The sequence below is a fragment of the Calliopsis andreniformis genome, chromosome 6 (genome assembly GCF_051401765.1).
Source record: "Calliopsis andreniformis isolate RMS-2024a chromosome 6, iyCalAndr_principal, whole genome shotgun sequence".
Lineage (NCBI taxonomy): Eukaryota > Metazoa > Arthropoda > Insecta > Hymenoptera > Andrenidae > Calliopsis > Calliopsis andreniformis.
The window spans coordinates 6,793,342-6,817,512 of NC_135067.1; the positions used below are offsets into that span (position 1 = coordinate 6,793,342).

Sequence of the window (24,171 nt, forward strand, 5' to 3'; positions counted from 1 at the left end):
CACGACAGCCCCGAGACGCGAGTCTATTTGTCCCCGTCCCGTTTATCGCGATAATAAATTCGGTTGGCGCAGTTGGACGCAGTAATCGTCGAGCACGAGGTCTCCTCTTTATTATGACGATTCATTAATATCGCTCTCATTGTAAATTCATCGCGTGGTTCTTATTGTCCTCGCGATTTCCCTGGGCCACTGGGTCTCTCCATTAATTGTGACCGCGCCCTAGTTCCGCGGGTCGTCTCGATTTGTCGCCAGTCGCGATTTACCATCCACTTCTGTTCCTTTGCAATTTGAAAGAAATTATACTGTCCATAAGCGTCAATTCAGACGTTCGCAAGTCAGAGTGGTTAACTCCACTTTCTGAATTTTTTTAAATTTTATTAGCAGACTTGATTGATGCTTAATTTTTTACATTTGACCAGACTGTTTCAAACGACCGATACAATTACTTTTTATGGAGATTTTATTCTGTAAACACATTATAGGGAATTTTTGGTCGTTAGTGTTGAATAAAAATATAGACATGTATAACTTATTGTTGTTTGTATGAATTATGTGTTTTGTTAAAGTTGTAATTTTGGTACCTTGATGAAGATAGACATACGTTAACCTTGTTAATTTTAATATTAGGTCTGTAGCTTCCAGTATTTCGCGGATATAACACTCACTTTAAACGTGACTCAGACTCTGTTGCTGATTAATATCCTCCTTTCAACAGGAATCTGTAGTTTCACAAGTACTCTATCTCATGAAGTAGATCTCTAAGTTTGAGATTATGAAACTCGAGTAGCTATTCCCTCCAAAGTCAACATTTTGCGTCATTGTATTCCAGATGATGATTTAAGTGTCTGGACGTTAAAGGGTTTAAATAAATATAAATACTTTTGTTTCGTGAAGTTAATCTATTTAGCAAATGAAAGGCTCAGTTATCAAGGAAACGCTAAACCTGAAAAGCATTGTGGTTTTAGAGTTTGCGTTTTTTAAAAAGTCAAATTGTTTCGAATTGTGTACTTTTTTGAAGAACTTGGTCTACCTGCAAGAGTACCTAACATTTACTCGAACTGTTTCATTGCCAAATCACTTTCATCGGCAATTAACGCCGATTGTAAGGTCCCACAATACACGAAGGACTTTTAGGATTTATAGGTCGGTTTCCAAACAAGGACTGTTTGTGCAAGGTTCTGTAAGTTCTACTTGCGTAATGAAATGCTGTAAGCCTGTAGATGTTATGTTAACATTTTCCAATTAGACCTCTCTAAGGTCCACTTCAAGGACATGTTCGTTCTAGGAAATACATGGAGGGAGGGTTGACTCTCTTAGAGTTATCCAGAGAATGAAAATTAGGTCATTAAGAAACCTACGTTGTCCAACAATAAGTTAACATGCTACATACATATTTTTATAAATATTGCAAATTTATTTCGAAAAATCTTTCTATACGAAACTATAACACGGTTCATGCTATGTTCTATTTCATAATGGTACACAAGAAAATGAATTATAAATTGTAATTATGAATTATGATAATAAATAAATGAAAATAGGTCCTGACAAATATTAAAACTATGTGTGTGACATGTCTCTCTCGAAAATCTAATTTAATGTCGGTCAGATGCAGCAGCAGTAGTATGAGTCTGTGTCTAATTTAATTAATACGCGATGTCAGTAATGTAAATCTAAAGTAAATACGTACATATGGTAAATATGCAAACTGTTCAGTAGCAGGTGTTAAAAATTCTGAGTAATGAGTCTACATGCTAAAAAAAAAAGATGCAAATAAAAGTTACATAATTGCGCTGGAAACTTCATTTCCAACCTATTAATTCTTTTAGGATGCAGCATTTTCACTTGAAGAAACATTTCAACGAAAATGGAAATTATACCATTAAGAAGTTTGTGTTTTCTGCGTGAAATGGTACATACGTACTTTATAATTGTTAGAATAAGCAGTAAATTTGTGCTGAAGGAATGTTTCTCTGCAAGCTCAGATTTCAAACGCTTAGCGAACTCGTTGGGATCATCCTTAACAGCCAGAAGAGCCAAATACCTCCCAGTTCATGTCGTGACATTTAATTGCCTAGACAATTGACTTTGGGAATATTTTGGCTGTCCTCCAAGGAAGATGCGCTTAGGATAAAATGGAAGAGAGATTTGGCCAGTACCTTGACTTCTAGGCGTTAATAGCACAGTCTACAGTTTATAGAATTCAGAAAAGCATCGAGGAGTCTTTTTCAACCTAGTCGTCAGTATTGAACCATTGTTAATAGTTCAGTGTTACATTATGAAATATAATTTATTCGACTAACCACGTGGTTCAGGTTTTTAAGAATAACATACCTTGCAGATTTGGATGAGCACGTTATTAAGTGCTAACGATAATTGAAGGACTTAGACAATAAAAGTGTTATGTTACGAATATTTTATTTTAAGAAAATTGAGTATAAAGTTGAGAATAGTAGTAAGTATGAATTGTTAAGTTAGTTTCGCGATTCTTTAGTATATCAAGATTATACCTATAAAAAATTCAGGTAGATTAACTTTAAACTCAATTTACTTGAGACGACGTATTTGTGACATAAAACCTTCATCCTCTAAGCCTGTTAATTATTGAAAAATTATTTTAAAAATTCTTCTGAACAGTGCCAGGGTATGGTCCAGTAGATAGGTGTACAGTGCATAGTGGTATGTGAAAAATAAAAGCTTGTGCGATGAGGGAATACTGTCGCTGAGAGATTGGAACTTTAAAGATTCAACGTTATATCTGTGACAGTAGGTCAAAACAACCTATATCACACTTTCAAAAAATTCAAGTTAAGGCCTTAATTGAGAACCAGAATATAGATTTTATATTTCCAGCAAGAAGAAAGGGCATTAAAAGAATTTTTCACTTAAGAGCAAATATTCAAGAAGACACAACTCCGTAAGACACCATTGCAATTAAAAACATTAAATATGAATATCTTAAAAACACAAACATGTAACTTAGATCTTTTCGCAATTACAACCACAGATATGTGCACCCCTGTACAAAAGCATCAGGATACTTACTGTCTTCAATCTACTTTCATTTTACAATATAAGTAGTCAAAGATCACGAATTTTAAGGAATGATTCTACATATTAAAATAAGACAAGATTTCACCGTGTCTGACTTAGAATTTCTTCTACTGATTTTTCTGCATCTAAATTGGGAGTTCCAAGTTTAGAAACCTAAGTTGAAACCTATTCTATTAATTTCTCTGTGCTTGTCTTAAGTTTAATTCTACTTAGCTCTCTGTGTCTGACTTGAAACTTATTCTACTGGGATTACTATGTTCAACTTGGGACTTGTTCCACTGGTCCTATTACGTCTGACTTAAGACACATTCTACTTATTTCACTGTGTCTCCCAGACCAGTACACATCAGCAGTAGAATAAGTTAGACACATTTCACGTAAATTTTAGGCCTCTTAATTTCAATTCATTACTGATTTTAGAATTTCTCCCAAATACGTATAATCTGACCGAGCAAGTGTCCTAATACTTTTAGACGAGAGTGTGCATCACCACTTCTGGTCACTCTGAAGAGTGCAAAATTCGAAACCACCTTTCTCTCGCAGTCTCGCTTTAATTGATGAAGCTTGGATTTATTTTTCACTCGATAATATCACCTCGAATGCTGGACAAAGTGCTCGGAGGCAAATGAACGTTCGAACAGCATCGTCGCTTGACATTTATCAAGCGAACCACGTTGGGGAGTGGAGGGGGACTGAACGAGCGGAATTTCAGCGGCAGGACGCTAAAAAATCAGCTAACGAGGGGTGAAAGTCGTCGCTGGGAATTACCGCGGCCGTCGAAAGCGCGATTGTTAACGCAACAGCTTCGCGTGCACAAGTGCAGGTGCATCGAATTTCCGACTGCGTGCCGCGCAAAGTGCATTTCCTTTTCGCGAGGAACGTGACCAAAAGGTGGGGGGATCGAAACGCGTCCTGGATTCTCGTTGACCCTTGAATTACTCGAATTTAGGAAAGTGCGATTCTATTTTCGCCACCCGTTAGAGGTGGACTAATTTCACTTTGTAAGAGTGTTCCTTCTTTTCGCCTGCTTTATATTGCATCAAAGGAATGTTTTCTGTATAAGGTGTCCCACATTTTTCCAGATATACTTCGGTAGTGTGTTGTACAGGTACAAATAGGACTAAAAATTGTAACACAAAATATGAAATGTGGTGTAAATGGTGTGAATATCTATGTTTCTATTTTGAAGCGTTGCACACCTTTATTGATACGAGTCTGATATCGATGCATTATTGAATTTATTGTAAGCTGATTTCATTTTCCTGTGATTTCGTGTAGTTCCTTTACACGAGATGTTAAGATAAATGTCCCAGTAGCTGGCCATGTCCTGGTACCTGGACACTGACGCTAATTTTATTTAACTTTAAGCTTAAATTGTAATTAAAAAATCAGTACTGTTAATAAAAAACAGAAAATATCATAGAATAGTACATTCAATTATTAGGACACGTTTCAAATATCGAGAAAAGCATTTTTCGGTGTCCACTTGTTGGAACATTTGACATCTTAAACGTCTGATTTCCTTTTTACTCTTATAACACGAATTTAGAACAATCAAGGTTCTACAAATCGAGGTTTACCTCCATAAGTCAAACTTTCATCGTGTTCTACCTCTATAACTCGAATTTATAAGTATTTATTCTAATTTGTGAAACAAATAAATGCTAGAAAACATAAGATGACACATGATATGTCTTCATACTCCTCCATCCAAGTATATCCATGCAAGCTAGTCCTTTGTTATAAATCCAATGCATAATTCCCATCATCGTCTTAAATTGTCGCCTTCGCATTTACGTTGAGCAAAATGAGTTCTAAAAAGAAACCTAAGACACTAACACTTTCCAAGTTGAAATTGAATTTTTCTCTGTTTAAGTTACTACAGTCAGCACACTATTAACTCTAGTACAAACCCTCTGTAAGTCAAATCTTCGTATATTAAACTTCTCTTACTCGAAAATGATAAATTGAAACGTCTATAACTCAAGGATTTTAGCTCTTCCTTCGAGACTCGAGATTCAGTGGTTCGACCATATATATCATTCTAGTTTTATTTTCACTTGCAGAACACTGTCGAAGTTCAGAAAACTTTGTAACACCCCGTACACGAGTCTCCCTCTAAATGTCTCTTTAAATTGTTCGTTAATTATTTATGCTTCTTTTGCAAGCGGAGACAATCCATTTTTGTCACCGCTGTTACGCTGTCATCGCTGACAACCAGCTTCTTCGCCCAATAAGAACGCGTTATGCTTCGTAGATTACGTGTCCTACCGCGAAGACACTCGGCTGAAAGTTTGATTAAAGCCTTGGAACCAGAACTCTGGAACGTAGATAACGATATCATATTGCGTACCGTGGTGTCGCAAAACCGTTCATTTTGACCTGTCTCTGACTGGAATTACCAAAGACACGCATAATCTGGTGGAAATCGAAAACTTGGAGGCTGACTTATGTTTTGACTTACAGTTACTATTCCCTAGGGAATAAAGCTGACTTCTGTGATCACATGGGAAACGATGAAATTCAATTGTAGTACTTATTTTAATCGATGAGATGGTGTGATTGGTACAGATACTAAATTCTATAGAAATAAGTAATAGGATTTACTGATATAAAGAAACGATAGGTAAAATAGGTAAAAGGGTAAATAGAATAGGTAAAATTGTAAATATTATCATTGTTAAAAATATACGAAATATTCAGAGGAGCCTGTGAATATTAAAGAATATTGTTATATCATGTAAAATGTGAGTTTGCTGTACCTATATTATTTATTTATTTATCTATTTGTATATTAAATGGGTAACGTCTTTTGATTTTATAAAATATAGGTACAAGTAAAGTTACAGACAGTTGAAAAAGTATAATTAAAAATATATTGTGACGCGTGAGTTCCCTGCTATTGTCTTTGCTAGGTTTTCCTAATGCTAATTTCATTTTGGATACAAAATTTTGGTTGTAAAGGAAAGTGAGTCTTAGCTTCAAAGAAATACTGTACTCATCTTTTCTTTTGCAAATTAAAAGCTTCTGTTTCGAAGAATTTTTGGATAAAGAAATTCCTTTAGCGCTATGTTCTCCTAATAAACCTCATTTTGGTAGTGAAATTTTACGTGTAAAGGAAAATGAAACTTGGCTTTGAAAAGGCCTTGTGCCTGATTTTCCTTTCACAGACAAGAAACTTCTGCTTTAAAGATTTCCAGTTTTCTGCGAACTGTTTTCCTGCGCAAACTGCACTAAATGGAAGAGCTACTTTAATAAAGGGTTTAGTATTATGATAGTAAATTCCATTTTGAAGCAACAATTTAAGCCACGAAAGAAAATGAAATTTTACTTTAAAGGGGAGCTCTCGTTTTCGTTTTAAATCCCAAACTAAGTGCCTCTATTTTTAAAAATTGTTTACAGACCTAGTGCTTCATAGAACATGGAGTTTGGAAGACCTTTTTTCTATTATAGTTTACTGATGTGATTGCTTAATTTACGTTGAAAACGTATTAAATGTATTTAAAATAGAAATGAATTGTAAAAGGGATAATACAAAATACTTTTACTTCTTGCTGTCAGAGCTGGACATTATTCAAATAAAATTTTATTTCAATGATATTTCGAATAAATTTTTATTCATAGGATCTTCGACTAAAAATTACAAACATAACGAAGTGATTAAAAAACAACAAATAATTTTTTATTTGAATAAAAAGTTACTCAAATAAGAAACTTTTGAACAACTCTGCGAACAAATGTATTGTATGTCGTATTATGGACATGTATACTTAATTTGCATTAAAATCAATGGTGTTCAGAAATCCACTTAGTATTACTCATTAACACATTATTTGCTTGAACGAAATTACGTTTCTTCCAAATACAGTTATAATATTTTAATAATATACAATTGCTACAAACATCTGTACCTTATGAGTAGAAAATTTCATTCAGTCTTATAACATTTCTGTAATAACGAAATTATATTTCTTTATCAAAGGAAAGCGCAGTGTTAGCCTAAAGGTTAGTAGAGCGCTTAAAATTCTCAGGAATATTGAAATTAGTCTTCAACTACAAGCGCGAAGCCAGCTAATTACAAGCAAACGGGAGTGCGCCTTTGGTTGTCGACTCGAGAAGATCAAGGAAAAGAGTCCTTAGCCCGCAGTTTCGTTTCATTAAACTCGCTGGACGAAGCAACAGCGCATAGAGGCGCAAAGTAATCTGTTAGCAATCAAAGTTTGCTTGTATTCTACGTTTTGTCGTTTTCATTTGTTAACTTAATCACGACTCACTTCTTTTTGATAGTCAGTGATGCTCACTTCGTTTGTTAATTGAGAAATGAATGACTACTGTCAGGTGAATCAGCATGATTTCTGAGTTCTTTGAAAAAAGCTGCGAATCTAATAAAATTCAGATTAATTCTTTTATTTTACCTATTATTTTGTATAATATTGCGTATGATACATTTTTTTAAATATTGAATCAAGTATTATTTTCTACAATGCCATAAAAGTAATATACTTCTTAAATTAATACACTATTATTACTATTATTATTATTCAAAAGATTACCTTATTGTTGCATAACTGAAATTGTTAAATAATTATTACCCTTTGAAAAAATAAATACGTGGAATGAAAAAATTCTGGAAATTACAGTAGAGAAGAAAGAGGGTAGCAATGTAGTATAGTGTAGAAATACGAGATTAAAAATGAAAATTATAGAAATCATTTTAAAAATGATTAAAGATATAGAAATTAAGTTCTATGAAAATTAAAAAATTGCGTAAGGAATATTGAAATAGCATTTACGTCTATTTATTTTATGATTTTCAAAAAATTGATGTAGCTAACTTATTCTACAATAATTGCCATTTTAAGTGACATATTAATTTGATTTATTATTTAAGTGACAAATATCAAAGAAATTTCATGACCAGAAAATAATGTTGACGTTCAACCAAAATGACTGGCGGAAATTGACAATTTGTAGCAAGTGAATATAATCACGAAACAGGTCGCAGGATTTTCCTGACTTGCTTAAATTTCTAAAATATGACGTCACTTCTTAAGAAATTTCCTGAAATGAAAATTTCAACACCTGGCCAAAATTTAGTAGCTAAAATTAAGAATTTGCACTGAGAAAATAGAAGTATGAACAGAGAAGGTTTCACGAACTTCATAATTTTCGCGGAATCCTGGAATTTGACTTCATTCTGTAATAAAGTCTGCGAAGTGTAAATTCCCTTACATGATCAAAATTTAATATGTAAAATTAAGAATTTCTATAAGGAAAACAGGAATAAAGAAGATCCAGAAACTCCTAAACCTTAATATGACTACCCAAAAAATTTCTCAAATTAAATTTAATTAAACTTCCAGAATTTGAAGTTATATTCAAAAAATCGCCAAATTGAAAATTTCAACATCAGGCAAAAAGTTTCCAACGAAAATATTAGAACTTATATTAGGAAAAACAAAAATAATAGAACTTGTATTCAAAAAATACAACTAAAAAAACAACCATATACATAGGAAGTTACCAAAATATTTCGTTTCTGATAAATTTTTTTAAGAAATTTCACAAGTTGAAAATTTAAAGATAAAATGGAAATTCTTTGCGAAAGACTGCGTTTTTGTATTAAGAAAGAAAATAGAAAATAAATTGTTTAAACTCCAAGAATTTGCTGTCATTTGCAAGAAATTCATCGAAGTCAGCATTTCGACACTAGGCAAAAATTTGTTATCTAAACTAGAGAATTCATAAGAAAATGAAAACGAAGAATAAAAAGAAAATCACATGACTTGATATCACTTTTCAAGAATTCCTGAAATTGAAACTTTTATCACCAGACTAAAATTTGCTATCTAAAACAGACAATCTGTATCAGGAGAACATTAGCAAAGGAATGAAACAGTTGGTGTGAACCTACGCGTATCTTCAACACACAACGAGCAGCATAATAAAATTTCCATAACTTTCATAATCCTATACATTCATACAATACAAAGAACATACCTTGAATTCCACTAATTCCTAAAATCAATGTCGTTTCCCAAATAATCCCGCTTATAACAAAAATTCTGTGATACCTGAAGCTTCAAAGTTCCTTTCTAAGGTCAAGCAGAAGTGCAGGCACGCTAAACGCAGCATCCAAGTCAAAGGAGAGATAGCTCTCGAGCGGTTCGATAGAGAAAGTTCATCGATCGACAGCGACGTTAATTAACACTGGTGCTAATTAATCGGAAGTTAACTGCCGTTCGAGAATTCAGATTGCCTGTCTCGCCGTTTCGCCCCATTCTCACGGAAGCCTGAGCTTCCCATTGCTCGCGGAACTCCGGAATAATGGGTCCCCTTTTAACTTGTCACGCGTCTCCGCTTCCACTTTTTGCCTCGCTGCCGGAACGCACCCCCTCTGCAACAGGTTCGCGATGAAATTCTGCCTTTGAGCGGCTCCTCGACGCTTCGAGGGGGTGAACTTCCTGCCACGATTTCAGCGCCTTCCTCTGCCAGGCTAAACCATGGGCTTAGAAATTAGTTAAAGGGATGAAGATAGGAATTCGACGCGGTTAGGTCGGCGAGGTTTAAGCTGGATTCGTGATGGGTTTCTGTTGGATCTGTATTAAATTTAGATAAGAATTGGCTGGGTTTTAAGGTAGGTCAAGGTTGGATTTAAATTGGTTACGTCTGGGCTACGTGATGCCGATATTGGGAAAAGATAGTCGCGAACTTTTCGTTTGTGGATTAGATTTGATCCTTGATCAGTAATCATTTTATCAGTAGCAGTATGAGCAATCTGGGTTGTTTGTGTCTACCAAAGACTTTTTTGATGCTCTAAGCTTTTAAGAAGTCTACAAAAATTCTGTGTTACTTTTTTAATATCTCTGGAGTATTGTCTAGTAATTTTCGTTCGTAAATGTTGCAACGTTTCTTTGAGTTTCTTTATAGTTTCTAGGGAGAACTTCAAGAGAATGGAAGGTTAAGTAAGAATAAACTACATTTTAGATTAAAAGGTACATAAAAAAGTTCTGTGGTTCTTGAAGTTGCAATAAGATCGCTTGTATGTTTTTAATAAAATAATTTTGTTCCTCAAGTCGCATTTACTGCTCGTCCCCAAGAATATTGCTTACAAGTTTCATTTTTATAAAACTCTGAGTTTTTATTATAATAGAAGCGAACTTTTAACTTTCTTGGATACTTGGTAAATCAGTATTGAATTTAAATTGATTAACTCTAGGATAAAGCTTTATTGAGAATTATGTCAAAGAGTTGATCCCTCCACGAGTATTCCATGTGGATAAGAATAGATTAAATTTTAAGATATATCAATGCTAAATTTAAATTGGTTAGCATCCACTGAAATTACTGTGATGCAGTTTATATTTTACGCTTGTATATTAAATTTATATCAGATTGCATTTTGGGTTAGACCAATCTTGAATTTAGAATAGTTTGGTCCGACAAATTAAATTTTATTGCAATTACTAAGATAACTTTAATTTCCCCTTTTTGTGTTACAGATAGCTAAGAATAGATTATATTTTAAGCTACATATTAAATTTGGACGTAATTCGTTGACATGTCTGTGATGTACTTGATACTTTCCCTTTATACGTTAAACTGAAATAAAATATATTTGGAGTTTAATCAACGTTCAATTCAAAATGATTAGTTAATGGTTGGGTTCCTTTCTCGTGTCTATTAAATATATACAAGAATAGACTGTTTCAAATTGGACCAACTTTAAATTTAAATCGATTCACTCTGAATTAGATTTCAGCAAAATCGTACAAATATTTCAATCTACCACGTACAAATATTTCAACCTACTGCTTCAAAATATCCATTTATTTGAAATTTAAATATCAGTCGAGTACACGCGTACTTAATAAATAAGCGATGTCACTGATTTCACTACAGATCTACAAACCTAATTAAAAGATTACAACTTTCCATGAGGAAACGGACAACATTTTGAACACTATCTTGATTGAAAATAATAAATTCAATTCAACGAAAAATACACTGATTATTTTATTACTCTTTGTTTAATGTATTCTTCAGTCATATTTTGATAATAATATAACTGATATTTCTAAAACAAGAGAAAAATCTCGGCTCACACTATCGATTGACTATAGTCTGTAACATGAGTTCAGATGACGTGATAATAATGTGTTCGCACCCTAAGATGTAGCTGACGCTACATTCAACTATATTAAAAAGAAATATCATTTAAATCAACCAAATACCATACCAAAAAAAACCACCAAAACAAAAATTTTCTATCTTTGCATATTAATTTGATCAGCGTAGATTTCATCTCTAACTAAATCTGACTTACGCAGCTCTACTCAAAACCCAAATTAAATCCAAGTTAATACCACCCTTAACCTGAAACAGTATAACTCAAGCAACATTAGATTCCAGTAAAAGTGAACTTAACTCCCGGTTACGTCGAAATTTCGAAGACCGTATACAGAACTTTTTACCACGAAAGGAAACAAATCTTCTTTACCGTTATCGCGCAAGTTCGCGTATTTCACGATTGGCTTAAGCGGCGAGCCATAGCCTGAGTTTTCGCGGGAACGTTCCCAGAGTGAAATTCATGGATCCGTTTATTGCAGCGCGTGTACCAGCTTCTGTTACCTTGTAAACACGCGGCAGGTCGATACGCCTCGATTACTGTTCGCGTTCTCCATGCAAACATCGCGCGTTATTATTTCTCCTGACCGCGTTAATTGTGCTCTTTGAGGGGAGGCTGGCGTCACGCTTCCATGTGGCTGGTAAACGTCAGGGGTGGTTCTTTCCTTGTTGAAGGAAACTTCCCCTCGCGGTAAGCGCGCTAATTTGCCAATTTTCCTCCTTCACGAAGATTTTCAGCTGCTTGTCAACGCCACGAGAACCGCCGCGCATCATTTAAAACGTGCAATTATTGCTGTCCGCGAGAGGGTGGAACACGGTCGCGAAAGAAATTTCACGGTGCTCGGTCAAATAAAACACTCCGTTCGCTTTGTGACGAGGTAACCGACCATTAGTCTGATCGTTGAAAGATTAAACGCGGATGTGACGCCACAGGGCACCCGCGCACGCTTGAAATTAACCAAAAACGTGACCTGTACAAATTGCAGTTTTGCGCGTTCTGTTGGAACACGAGTTACATAGTCAGAGGATGCCAACACATTGCAGCTCCGGAAATATCCCTCGCAGTGTTTTCATCAACAGGGGAATACCTTTTTGGCTTGTAAAAAAGGTAAAAAATTGCGGTGGAAATTGATAGTGTCACGTTGTGAAGGATTTGAGGCAAAGGTAGTCTAGAGGAAATTGAGTGAAGCATCTGTTGCTGCTTCTGTATGATATGCTATAGTATTTATAATGAAGAATATAAAGTAAAAGTAAAGATTCTTCTTGTCGTTGGTTAGACCTTTTTCTCGCTTGAGATCTCCTGTCATTTCTCTATATTAATTTTGAAATTTGTATTATAATTACCTAAGTGTTTTCACAACAGAAATCCTAAAAGACATAGTAAAATATTCGAATACCAACAAATATAAAAAAGTTGTTTTAAGTATATTCTATATAACTTTTAATATTTTTATTTATTTTCATTTTAATTTACTTCAAAATTACAGCGAAACTGATTATATTAATTGGAAAATCTATACAGGTATTCATAACATTCTGCAATTATCTTTAGAGTAATTAATGACCATGGATTAAATACTACAAAGCCAGCCAGCATTAAATTAATGGCTTATACATATCGTCTGTGTATTTAGTAATGATTTTAGCAGCTAAAGACAATTTGCTGTTTATGACAATGGGTTGTAGTACTAGAGAAGAAACTTTTGCAATGTGATTCCAATTCAATGGTCAAGAGCAGTATTTATAGCAAATTTAAATGTATAGAAACCTACAGAATCTATATGATACTAAAAAATATAGAATATCTATATAAAAAGTATAAACTTTTAATAATAAATATAAAATTCGGTCAAAAATTGTTCTGGTCTTTGCCTAACTTATCATTGACTTTTACTACTGATTACTGTTTCTCTTATCGTTATGTTTGAATACTTATAAATTTAACTATTCCGTATTTGAAATTTTGTATACCTTTTCGACACTATTATTACAGTGATAATCAAAAGTCAAGAATCATAAGACAAAAATTAACAATATATTCAAATCAAAGATTAAAATAGTTTTACATGTTTGAAACATTAACATATAACTCTTTTGAAACTGCATAAGTAATATATATCGTACTAGCATAGCTTATACATCTTGCCCTCCTCTGACGTCACCTAGATATTTTATCCTTGTTTCAAGGAATTTGTCTGACGCCATGTTTATAAGTATACATAATCCAAGATGTACCTAATCATTTAAGTAAAAATGGTCAAAGTCTTCGTCAATTGTTTCGTTATTTTCTTCCTGTATTTACAAAAATAATTATTCTGTTACACATATCATCACTTCCTGCCAAAAATACCAACGTGAACGGAATCTGTACCAAATCTGCGGAAATCTCAAAGAAGCGATCAAAAATGAAAAATCATGCTCCGATGTTATAAATTTTTTGAAACATGTTAACTTACTAAACCAAATTTAAGCCAAAGCCATGTATATCAACCGTGGTTGCTAATGACCCTTGAGGGTAGATGCAACATTAAAAATTAAATAAAAAAAAAAAAATAATTATTCTGTTACAGTACACCGACTGGGAGCAAGTGAACAACGGCTACATGTACCAGAAGATGGTAGCCGACGCGGTCGGCGACTACTTCTTCATCTGTCCGTCGATCCACTTTGCCCAACTGTTCGCAGACCGCGGCATGAAGGTCTACTACTACTTCTTCACTCAAGTAGGTGACCGTTTCTTTTCCTCTGACTAGTCACGTGCGTCCCGCGGAACGGCGACGAGTACACGTCACGTGAAACGCGTCCTGCTCGATCGATAGCCATTATGTTATAGCCGCCGCGGAGTCTGACCTGACATTTCCACGGGACGCGGCCAGTCACATGGCAAATGAGAATGATAAACGCGGCACCCGTGATTCTTTACCCCACGAGCCCACCCACGTTATCGGTGACGGCTGGGAATCGACTCCAAGGGTGAATCCATTATTCACCCTGCGCTCCGACAAGATCATCGATTCGTTGGGAACGCAAACAGGAGGATGCGCGCCTCTACGGGGCGCCTGATTTCCAGTGACATGGCATTTGGCAGGGATAGTAGTTTTGCGTCTTGAAAGGAGAAAATCGAAATATCAGAATTTTTAGTTCCTTAATTTCGAAATGTTCAAACGCTTTATAATATGTACGACCCACTTTGGGAGTTGATTGTATGATTAAAAATGATGAAAAAAATTATATAAACACATGTCCTATCTGCCTTCGTTTATAGATATAATGAATTTTATAAAGAGAGCAAACTCTCTGTTCGGTTGCTCTTTCCGTAGACTGCAATAGTTCGTGAACAAGATTTTTAATTGAACTTTCTTTTCTTGATGGAAAACTAAGTTTCGTTGGACTTATTTATTTAGACGAAATGCTAGTCAAATTTTATTCAATAATATTTGCAGTTAAATTCTCAGATGTAATCAATAACAAACAAGAAAATTGTTAGACTCTTTCTTAGTGTGTGTAATGAAAATGTAGTGATTAAGCTCGGATTATTATGCAAATTCATATTTTCTGATTAAAGTTAAAAAATGAAATCTAAATAGAGATTTGTTACTCTTTAAATATTATAACGTGTAGTTTAAATCTTTCATAAACCCATGAGTATGTTTCCATGTTGTATGAATTCTGTACTTGTTGGCGTATATAAATTTTCCAAAAATATCATAATAAGGGAGAATGCATGTGGCACGTTCTGGCTTCAGCCGATAACAAAGGCACACAAATCAGCAGCGAGAATGCACTTTGTCTCTTGTAAAATTACAAAAATATAATGAATAGTGTTTTTAAATTTTTCATATGCTTTTATACATACGTAAAACATATTACACATTTATTTTTAAACTAATAATATTGTCGCATAATTGAAATGGTTAAACTTTATCTCATCCGACAGAAATGCTTCAAAAAAATTATTAATCTAGATAACTGTTATTGTAATAAAATTACAACTAGAGTTATCAAGATTGATAACTCTATTTTTAATGGTATGCTAAAATTACAGGTTTCTGAAAACGTACACAATGTTTATACATATTCTTAACTTCTTAATATTTTCGTTTTTAATTTCTAATAATCGTACCTGTCACTTTGACTATTTTACCAATTCTAATGTTAAATAGAGATATACAAATTCTTCACTTTTTACAAATTATGTTTCTAAATTGATTTTTAAATTACAATTTTCTATAATGTTGTTGAAGTTTTACTACAAATAATATTAACATGTTATTAGGTTTCTCAGACAATAGTTGTGATTCTATGGTATAACATAGAAACAGCTCTAACAAAAACCAACCCTTTATACACTATCATTATTATACCATAATATGATACCATGACCATGACTCTGTTGTAAAGAGCCAGAACTTTCGAATTTAGTATCTATTTTCAATAAGTTATTCATGGATATTCTTCATACCAAATATTAAAAGCTGAGGAAGTTTAATATAAATTTCATGACTCGTATTACAACAATAAATAGCTTAATCATTACACAACATTATTTCCTTAAAAAGATCCTTACATTCTAGAATAAAAGAATTCTTACACTCTACACATCAATATAACTCTCTATAAAAGATGTAACCATATCAAACATTATATTCCCCCTGCTCTAAAAAAAATGTCCTTTATAAACGAGCTTCCAAATGGGAATATTTCCTAAACAGGACAACGCGACGCAATACCAAGCCATGTCCCTAGTTAAAAATTTTTAATTAACACATGCAACAATTACAAGGGAACAGAGAACATCATAGGGACTCGCTGTTTAACTCGTCGCTAATAGGCTTCCATGTTCTTTTCTCCATGTAATCCCGTGGTTATTATTATCATTGGGGATAAAACTAGTTATAAAATGCTGGAAGGATAATGATCGCCAGATTGTATGCAGAGAATAATCGGATCAGAGATTTTTTCCCATCCCCTAGCTGTGCTCTTTTCACCATTTATTACCCATCTGGGTGAACATCGTTTCCAAGTCAATAGACTTGGAAAAACTTCGCCCATTATGTCGATATGATCAGGCGGATGGCTTTCGAGAGCTTCTATTGTGACTGAATAAAGGTCGACCAGATATTAGCCGGAGATTTTCCTTCCTATTAGACTCCTTTATAGTCTCATTGCTTAAAAGGATGTCGTGGTAGTCAGGAAAACGTTCCAGAAAGAAGAAAGTTCCCCATTCGTGAAAAAGTTTGAATATCAAGTAGTTTAACTTGATAATTAATCAGACGCAGTGAAAGAGAGCCAACAGTAAGTAGTAAAGTCAGCCATAAATCGCACAAAGAGCAGAATTTTTAATATGTAACAAGATTTTATATTTTATCCATACTCATAAGGGAAGTTTTCTAGATGGGCAATTAGTTTAAAAAAAAAAAAAAAACCGATTGGAAGCTATAGTACTCCATCCCCTAATAGCCGAAATGAATGTTATTCGCTGAGTAAATCTGATTTCGTTGGAAAAATGGTGTCAAAGTCCATCATAAATGGCTTTGAAACTTGGTACAAATGACATTTTTGCATAAATTTTATTCATATTTATTATTACACACTTGCTGTATTCTATGAATTTTGCTTTTCTAAGTTAGATAGAAAGACAAGACATAAATTAGCATACACATTAGTTTATGACATTAGTATATATTATACATATATTATAGTATATATATACACATACATACATGTCTATACCATATTATGTACATACTTAATGTGCATAGTAATATGTACGCTAATTTAGTTCTAATCTAGCAGATTCACTAGCGGAATCAGGACACAAGTTCTTTTTTTATTCCAGTTATATTACTTACAAGTACCCAGAAACCTCAAAATGTGAATAAAATTTACAAAAAAGTATCACTTATACCCAGTTTCGGAAACACTTATGGCGAACCTTGACGCCATTTTTCTAAAGAATGTCAAATTTTCCGAGCCAACGACATTCATCTCAGTTGTTTAGGGGGTGAAGTATCATAACTTCCAATCGTAGCTTCTTTTAAATTGACTGCCCATCTGGGAAACTTTCCTTGTCAGGATGAAAAATTCAAACGTTTCTACAAAAGTAAACATCCTTGCGAAGTATTTCGAAGTTACGCAGCCCTTTCATCACTCAACTCGTAGTCGTTGTCCCTCCCAGAAAGCAAGGACCGTAATTTCCTTGTTTCTTGCGGTTAAGCCTTTTTGTGGGATCCTTCGGCTCCGTTCCTCGAGTTTATCACGAAATTTCGTGATATATATTCCCGTGGTGAAGTTATAAAGGCGGGTATATACGGGCCACTCGTGCGGGCTCTTGAACTTTCATCGCCTCTTTAGCTCGAGAGGACATTAGAGTTTCACAATTTATGTAACGCACGAGTGGAGCGTTACGGGCTCCCAACGTCGAAGAAATATCAGCACGCGTGATCGTCGACGACTGAACGATTGTATAAGTATCGAATCGAGGAGTGAATTTCGCGGGGAAAAATTGCAAAAATTTTCCTCGCCCCGATTCGATATTCAATCGCTGCACTATTTCTGAACTTGTTGCTTCGTGCGACAAGAAGGGTCGTAGTATGAAAAGAATCGACGTGCACATTTTATTTAAAGTGAATGACGTGTGTCCCGATTATTTTCGATTCAATTTATGGAGCGTTATTCTGGCCAAAAAATGGATAAAGGTGGAGTTACTTTTTTATGAATGTCCTTTCGTTCGGATTGACATTTTAATATTCGTTGGGCAGGAAATGGAACAAGGTAGTGTCAAATAGTTATGGTGTATATGCGATGATCATACGCAAAGTGAAGAGTAAGTATTAGAGGTCAATTGCTCGCCAAGCTTCATCTGATCTTTTTAATGTGTTAGGAATACACTGTATTTTAGTTTAAATAAACTAAACAGTAAATATATTTCTTTTTGGTGACGTTACGTATATGAAACGTTAGACCTCGAATAGCATTAAACCTAGTGATCTATTTGAAATCATTCAATTTTAGATGCAGACTCTTTAGAATTCTATTAAGAAATGATAAAAAGAACCTTTTTGGCTTTTTTGGGCTTTCACAGTCCAAAAGGATTTGATACTCAAAGGGTTAATATTCAAGCATATTCAAATGAATCGATTGAAATGAAATGTCATTAGCTATTTTAATTTCATAGTTTTGAACTATTTTCTATAATCAAATATTTATTAAATATAATATGTATTAAATATATAAAATAGTTCTAATCGTACCTACTGTCTTATTAGTTAATAAATTTATAATATTCATGTTGACAATTTTGTTTTCTCATTTTCATAAGGTCCACACTTTATTATTATCTATTAAAAGAAATTATGATGTATTTCCTATTATCAATCAATTTTCTACTTGATTTTTAACGATGCACCCAGTCTTTCGTTTTCGACAGAATAAATGTTGCTAGTTCAATAGTTGGGAACCAAATTTCACGGTTGCAATTTGTGGTGACAACGTTCAATAGAACGTAGAAAATACACAGAGAGTCTGTACTATCATGAGACAATATTTTTGTTTTAAAAATTGTATCGCTTCCACGCGAAATAAAAATCAATGTTTATCGTGAGCCAGATAAAATATTGATTGTTCAATCGTCCAATTCTCACAAACATTCATAGATCTCGTCTTCCATTTGGTATAGATCTATATACACATAACACAACAATAAACACACTAATATTTTAATATGTTAACACCTTATCTTATAATAAATAACAGAAACCATAAGTTTTCTATATCTTGTGTATCTTCTTTCACATCACCATTTGGGTGATTTTTATATTAAAAGAATGTCATCAGTTACTAGTAACACTTTTCTCAAAAAGAAAGCTACAAAAACTAAAAACTAAAAATATCTTCCTTAAAACTTTGAATTGCAAAATTCTATTCCTTTTTCTTACACTAATATTTATACAACATTTACTATTATGTCTATTGTTACCAATTCGTTTACAATTTCTTATTATTAACTTAAACATAAATTGTCAAAGTTTGAAACGTTTAGGCCTCTTTGCTTAAAAAATAATTGTACCCAATAATAAGACAGTATAGCTGAGAGAAAAATTAATTAAATATCAGCTCACAAAGTACATCAAACTATATACTATAGTAATCACATTTTCCATAGACAGTGGCAAATTTAAAAAAAAAATCTAAAAATCGATTTTTCGAATTCATTTCCCTACCGCTTCCTCTGAGAGTACTTCAAAGAGGAGTAAGTCCTTCGAGCCTCTCTGCCACACTCCCTGTATCCATTCCACTCTCTGCCATGCATCGTGACCACAAATTGCAGCCGCGAAATTCGGCTACAAGCCAACGAAATTCACCCCCACGACCCCAGAATGTGATTACGCTGTGAAAAATCTAGTCGATTGCAGGCAATCGACGCTGTCCCTCCCTACGTTCTTCGACGCCTCCTCCACAGCTTGTGTTTCACTTTCGTAGCCGACAGCCGCTCGATCTCGGCTCGTTTCACGCGGCGTCGTCGAATAACTGGAACGTGAAATGCGCGTAAGCGAAATACCGAGGCCCAAGTAATTAGCGAAGGGAGGTAATTTATCAGGGAGCGGTGGTGGAAGCAAAGGAGGATGTCATTACTCATGCGCGCCGCCCGTAATCTTAATAACGGTTTCGCTCGGTGGTTAAAGCAACCCCTCTAGCCGTGGTCCGCTCCCTTCTGCCTGCTTAGGGCCCTCCTTCTTCCGTGACGCGTCGCATACTCGTTTCCCGTTTCGAACCGTTAATCTCCGATGCTTCTGGCTTCTTCCCTCTCGCCACGATTCCATGGGAACTCGTGGAAACACTCCACGCATGGTACCAAGACTCTAGCTTCTTCTTCTTCTACTTCTTCTGTGTTTGGGTGTTTGGGTCTAAGTTAGGTCTGGCTTAGGTCTGGATCAGGTCTTCATTGGCTTTTCGTCATGATTCCATGGGAACTCGTGGAAGCACTCCACGCATGATACCAAGACTCTAGCTTCTTCTTCTACTTCTGTGTTTAGGTGTTTGGATCTGAGTTAGGTCTGGCTTAGGTCTGGGTTGTCTTCATTGGCTTCCTCCTTCTCGTTACGATTCCATGGGAACTCGTGGAAGCACTCCACATATGGTACCAAGACTCTAGCTTCTTTTTCTTCTACTTTTTCTTCTGTGTTTAGGTGTTTGGGTCTGGATTAGGTCTTCATTAGCTTCTTCCCTCTCGCCACGATTAGATAGAAATTCGTGGAAGCACCCCACATATAGTACCAAGACTCTAGCTTCTTCTTCTTCTACTTCTTCTTCTGTGTTTATGTGTTTGGGTCTGGGTTAAGTCTGGCTTAGGTCTGTGGAAGCACTGCACACATAGTACCAAGACTCTAGCTTCTTTTTCCTCTACTTCTTCTTCTGTGTTAGGCGTTTGGGTCGAGTAGACCTTAAGATCAGAGAGGTAATAGAATCTTCCAGGTTTCAATCTCGGATAGGATTTGTTTTGCACTCTCACGGATAACGCTGTTGCCATTTTTCCTGGAGTTCTAGTACTTCTGGAATTATTCATTTTTCTGTGTCTCATATTTCTTATGTCCGTTTTTCAATATTTTCTGCTCTGTTTCTCTTCTACTATGCATTTATGGGAAGGTTACCGAATTTGGACTGGTGTGGTGTCTAGGTTGGACCACCAATGTATTTTGTAATGTATAAAATATTTGTGCCATATAACAGGCAATATACAGGGTGTTCGTGTCATTACTAGTTAGCGTTTTTTTTTCGAAAACGATTGTGATTAGAAAAAAATGAAAGAGGAAAAAGTTTTACAGTATTTTATGACCAATAAGACAGTGTATATCACTTTTGTATATATGCATTACTTTTCGAAATTCCAAATTTCTGTCCAAACGCAACCTTTCCCTATATCTGGCGTGCATTGTGTACTAGATTCACTACTACACTCACAACTACGCTCAGTACTAAATGAAAACTGAAAATTTGTATGATGTTTGAAGCTATCAAGTAACCTTTATTCATGCTAATTTAATAATCTCGTTTCGACAGCCTGGAAGGTACTTCTGAATCCATTCCTCTACTTACATTCAATGCGTCGTGGAGAAACTCATTTACGTTATCAAATATACGTAGATAATAAAAGTCAATTTTTCGTCGAAAGTATTGACTTTAGAACCTGTGTTGATTAGACTTTCTTACTCTCGCTGAGTACTGTAAGTCCTTAACCCCTTCACATACAATTTCCTTTCATAAAATTATCACCTTTGCTGCCGATCTGAAACGACGAACTACCTTAAACTGCCAACCGTAAAGCACCCATTGAGCGAACATAGACGTCTCACGCGATGGTGCGTGATCGGTTAGTTGCGAAAACTCGTCATCACGCATTACCGCGTAATCGGCAGCGAAGATATTGTAAAAAGCATACGAGTCAGACTCGTCAAAGTATGCCAAGAGGTTAAGATCGTGAACCCTTTTTGTTCAACACCTTACATGTCTTTCGCATTATCTTTCTCTTGATTCTACAAATTTCGAACTCCTACAATATTCTCTAAATTACCTCGAAAATGAAAAAGAAGAAAGATTCTCTGAAACTTTGCTTCAGAATTACGAACTCTCTTAATTGAAAAAAAGGACGAGACCCTACTGGTATTACCAGCTACCAGCTGCATCATCATCGAGAAAGAAACTCGTAACTTGGGGCAGTCTTAAGGTTTAGCACCACTCTCGCGTCTCCTCCATCCTGTCTGTCGTCCTCTCGGCGATCACTCGTGGATTCGTTTTTTGCCGACAAGCAACGCCGTTAAGTTTTATCAGCCACCCTGTCCACCTACTCCCCTTCACGACCGAGGGCAATTATCGTTCCACTTGGAATTTTCATCGCGCTGAACACGAGAATCGACTTAATCTTCTTCGGCCAGCCAAACTTCCGTCTATCGTTGATCCTCCGAGAACTGAGCGGAGAAAAAAAAAATCGAAGGCTACCTAGATGCACGAAACTCGGGGGAAAAAAGTAGGAAGTTTCTTGCCAAAGTGAAACGAGTTTCGTAGCCGACAACTGGGTCGAAGGCCAGTTACCGATAAAGAAAAACGCGTGTACCGAACGGCAGTAGGTCTGCTCGAAAATCGGAGATCCATTTCGTCCCCTAGGTCTGCCTTAAAAATTTCATTGGGTTGAACTTTGGACGACACAGTCACTATATTCTGTAATTGTCAGATCGATGTCTCACATTTGGATTAAACTTTGATTAGCCAAGGTAGGTATAGGCCACAGTAAAGATGAAGCCTATGGATTTCCGGTTTTTAAGTCCTGGTTATTGAGAGGTAAAGTGTGCAGTTTTGTTTTAAATTAATTTTATTACTGGAAAGACTAAAGACTAACTTTTGAAGGAATTAAATACTTCAATTATTTTAATTGAAAATAATTTTAGTATTTTGAATTAGTTAATGTTTACATTTTTATTTGATACTTAGACGTATGGTCTATTGCTTTATTAGATATAAAAAATCGGCTCAAGTTATATTAAAGAATGTTGTAGATTTTTAAGAGGACAGATGATTTTTACGTATCTATGCATGTTCTTGTTTTATTTAACTATTTTATTTCAAACAACAATTTTTTTAATATTGAAGAAATTGAAAAAATAATTTGGGTAATTCTTGTTAATTAACTTCTTCCATAGTTTTATCTAATATTTGACCAGAAACTAAATTGTTTCAAATCCAGACATTGAAATTCATAAAAAATTAGAACTCAGAAGAAAATAGAATTCATATGTTTAGTCAATATTTGTTCAACTAAGTATTATATAAATATAACAGGCATAAAAATAGTCGAATTTTGATTACACTAGAGCGTAAAATGCATCACTGGATGTATATTGATTGTTCCAAGCTATATCAATCAATCTGCTGTTCCATGTCAGGGATTTTCATGATATTGAATTTCGTTGGACCAGAAGGTCCTCGTTTTTTTACTTTTGAAATTTCGATTATTTTTATATAACAAAATCTTTTTTAAGCTATACAAACAATTTCTTTGGCGAGATTCATCACTCGTGACTAAATTTAAAAAATGAAATTTAGTTCTTTTAAGTTTTGTAGGTAAAAATCAGTTTGTAAAAGTAGTTATTATAAAAATTAGCAAAAAATACAGAAATTGTTGTGTTCTTTAAATGTTTTTAAAATTATAAAAAAGATTACAGACTTTGTTAATTTCATATAGTTTAGAATATACGTTAATATTATTAAAAATCTAGACGCCGAGATTCAAAAGCGGATGAGTTGATATGAAGTGGTACATATACAAAAAAAATTGTAAAGAATACAATTTTATGCCATACAGCATATAATTCGTGTAATTTAGAAACTGCAATGGACTGTAATTATCTTGAAAGAAAACATTGAAGAACAAATACAAATAGAAAAGTAGTAATTCTATGGAGTTGAGTCATTCACCAATTCCGTTTTTTAAAATAAAATTCATTTACTGATAAATCTGTCAGAGTCTGCTTACAACAAGTAAAAAGCATTTCCTTTGCCTCTTTATAAGAGGCAAAATTAATTATTATCTGAAGTTTTCAGACCGTAGAAGTCTAAAATCTACAAATATTAATTTTCTCGAAAATGCAGTGTAGTCTAAAGAAAATTTATTATACATTTTCAACTTATTTCTTCATTTAAGATGGCAACATCTCTATTTGTACCACTTATTCTGGGACACTTGGTAATAAGTATCAGAAACATTCAGGAGTAAGTCTACATGATAAATTGGACAGAAATCAAGAATAAAGAACTGCATTTGAGGTTTTGTTTCCAAGTTATTAATACAGAGTGATTCTATCATGGACTCAAAAACAACACTGACACCTAAACACAGCAGTAATAACTTCATGTCATTATGTTTGTCGAAAGATTTTTCACGAGTACACAAATGGTTGATTTTATTTCTATAAAAATTGCTTTGTCCGTGTATATGTC

The 24,171-nt window shown here is 34.5% G+C and overlaps 1 protein-coding gene across 2 annotated transcripts in view; it reads left to right on the top strand.

The window, feature by feature from the left end:
• Ache-2 (acetylcholinesterase 2) overlaps positions 1-24,171 on the top strand; it is a 196,681-nt gene that overhangs the window by 144,019 nt on the left and 28,491 nt on the right. For both annotated transcript variants that reach the window (XM_076380881.1, XM_076380882.1), the window contains exon 3: positions 13,752-13,904. In XM_076380881.1, the coding sequence (XP_076236996.1) occupies positions 13,752-13,904 (153 nt within the window). The remainder of the gene's footprint in view (positions 1-13,751; positions 13,905-24,171) is intronic.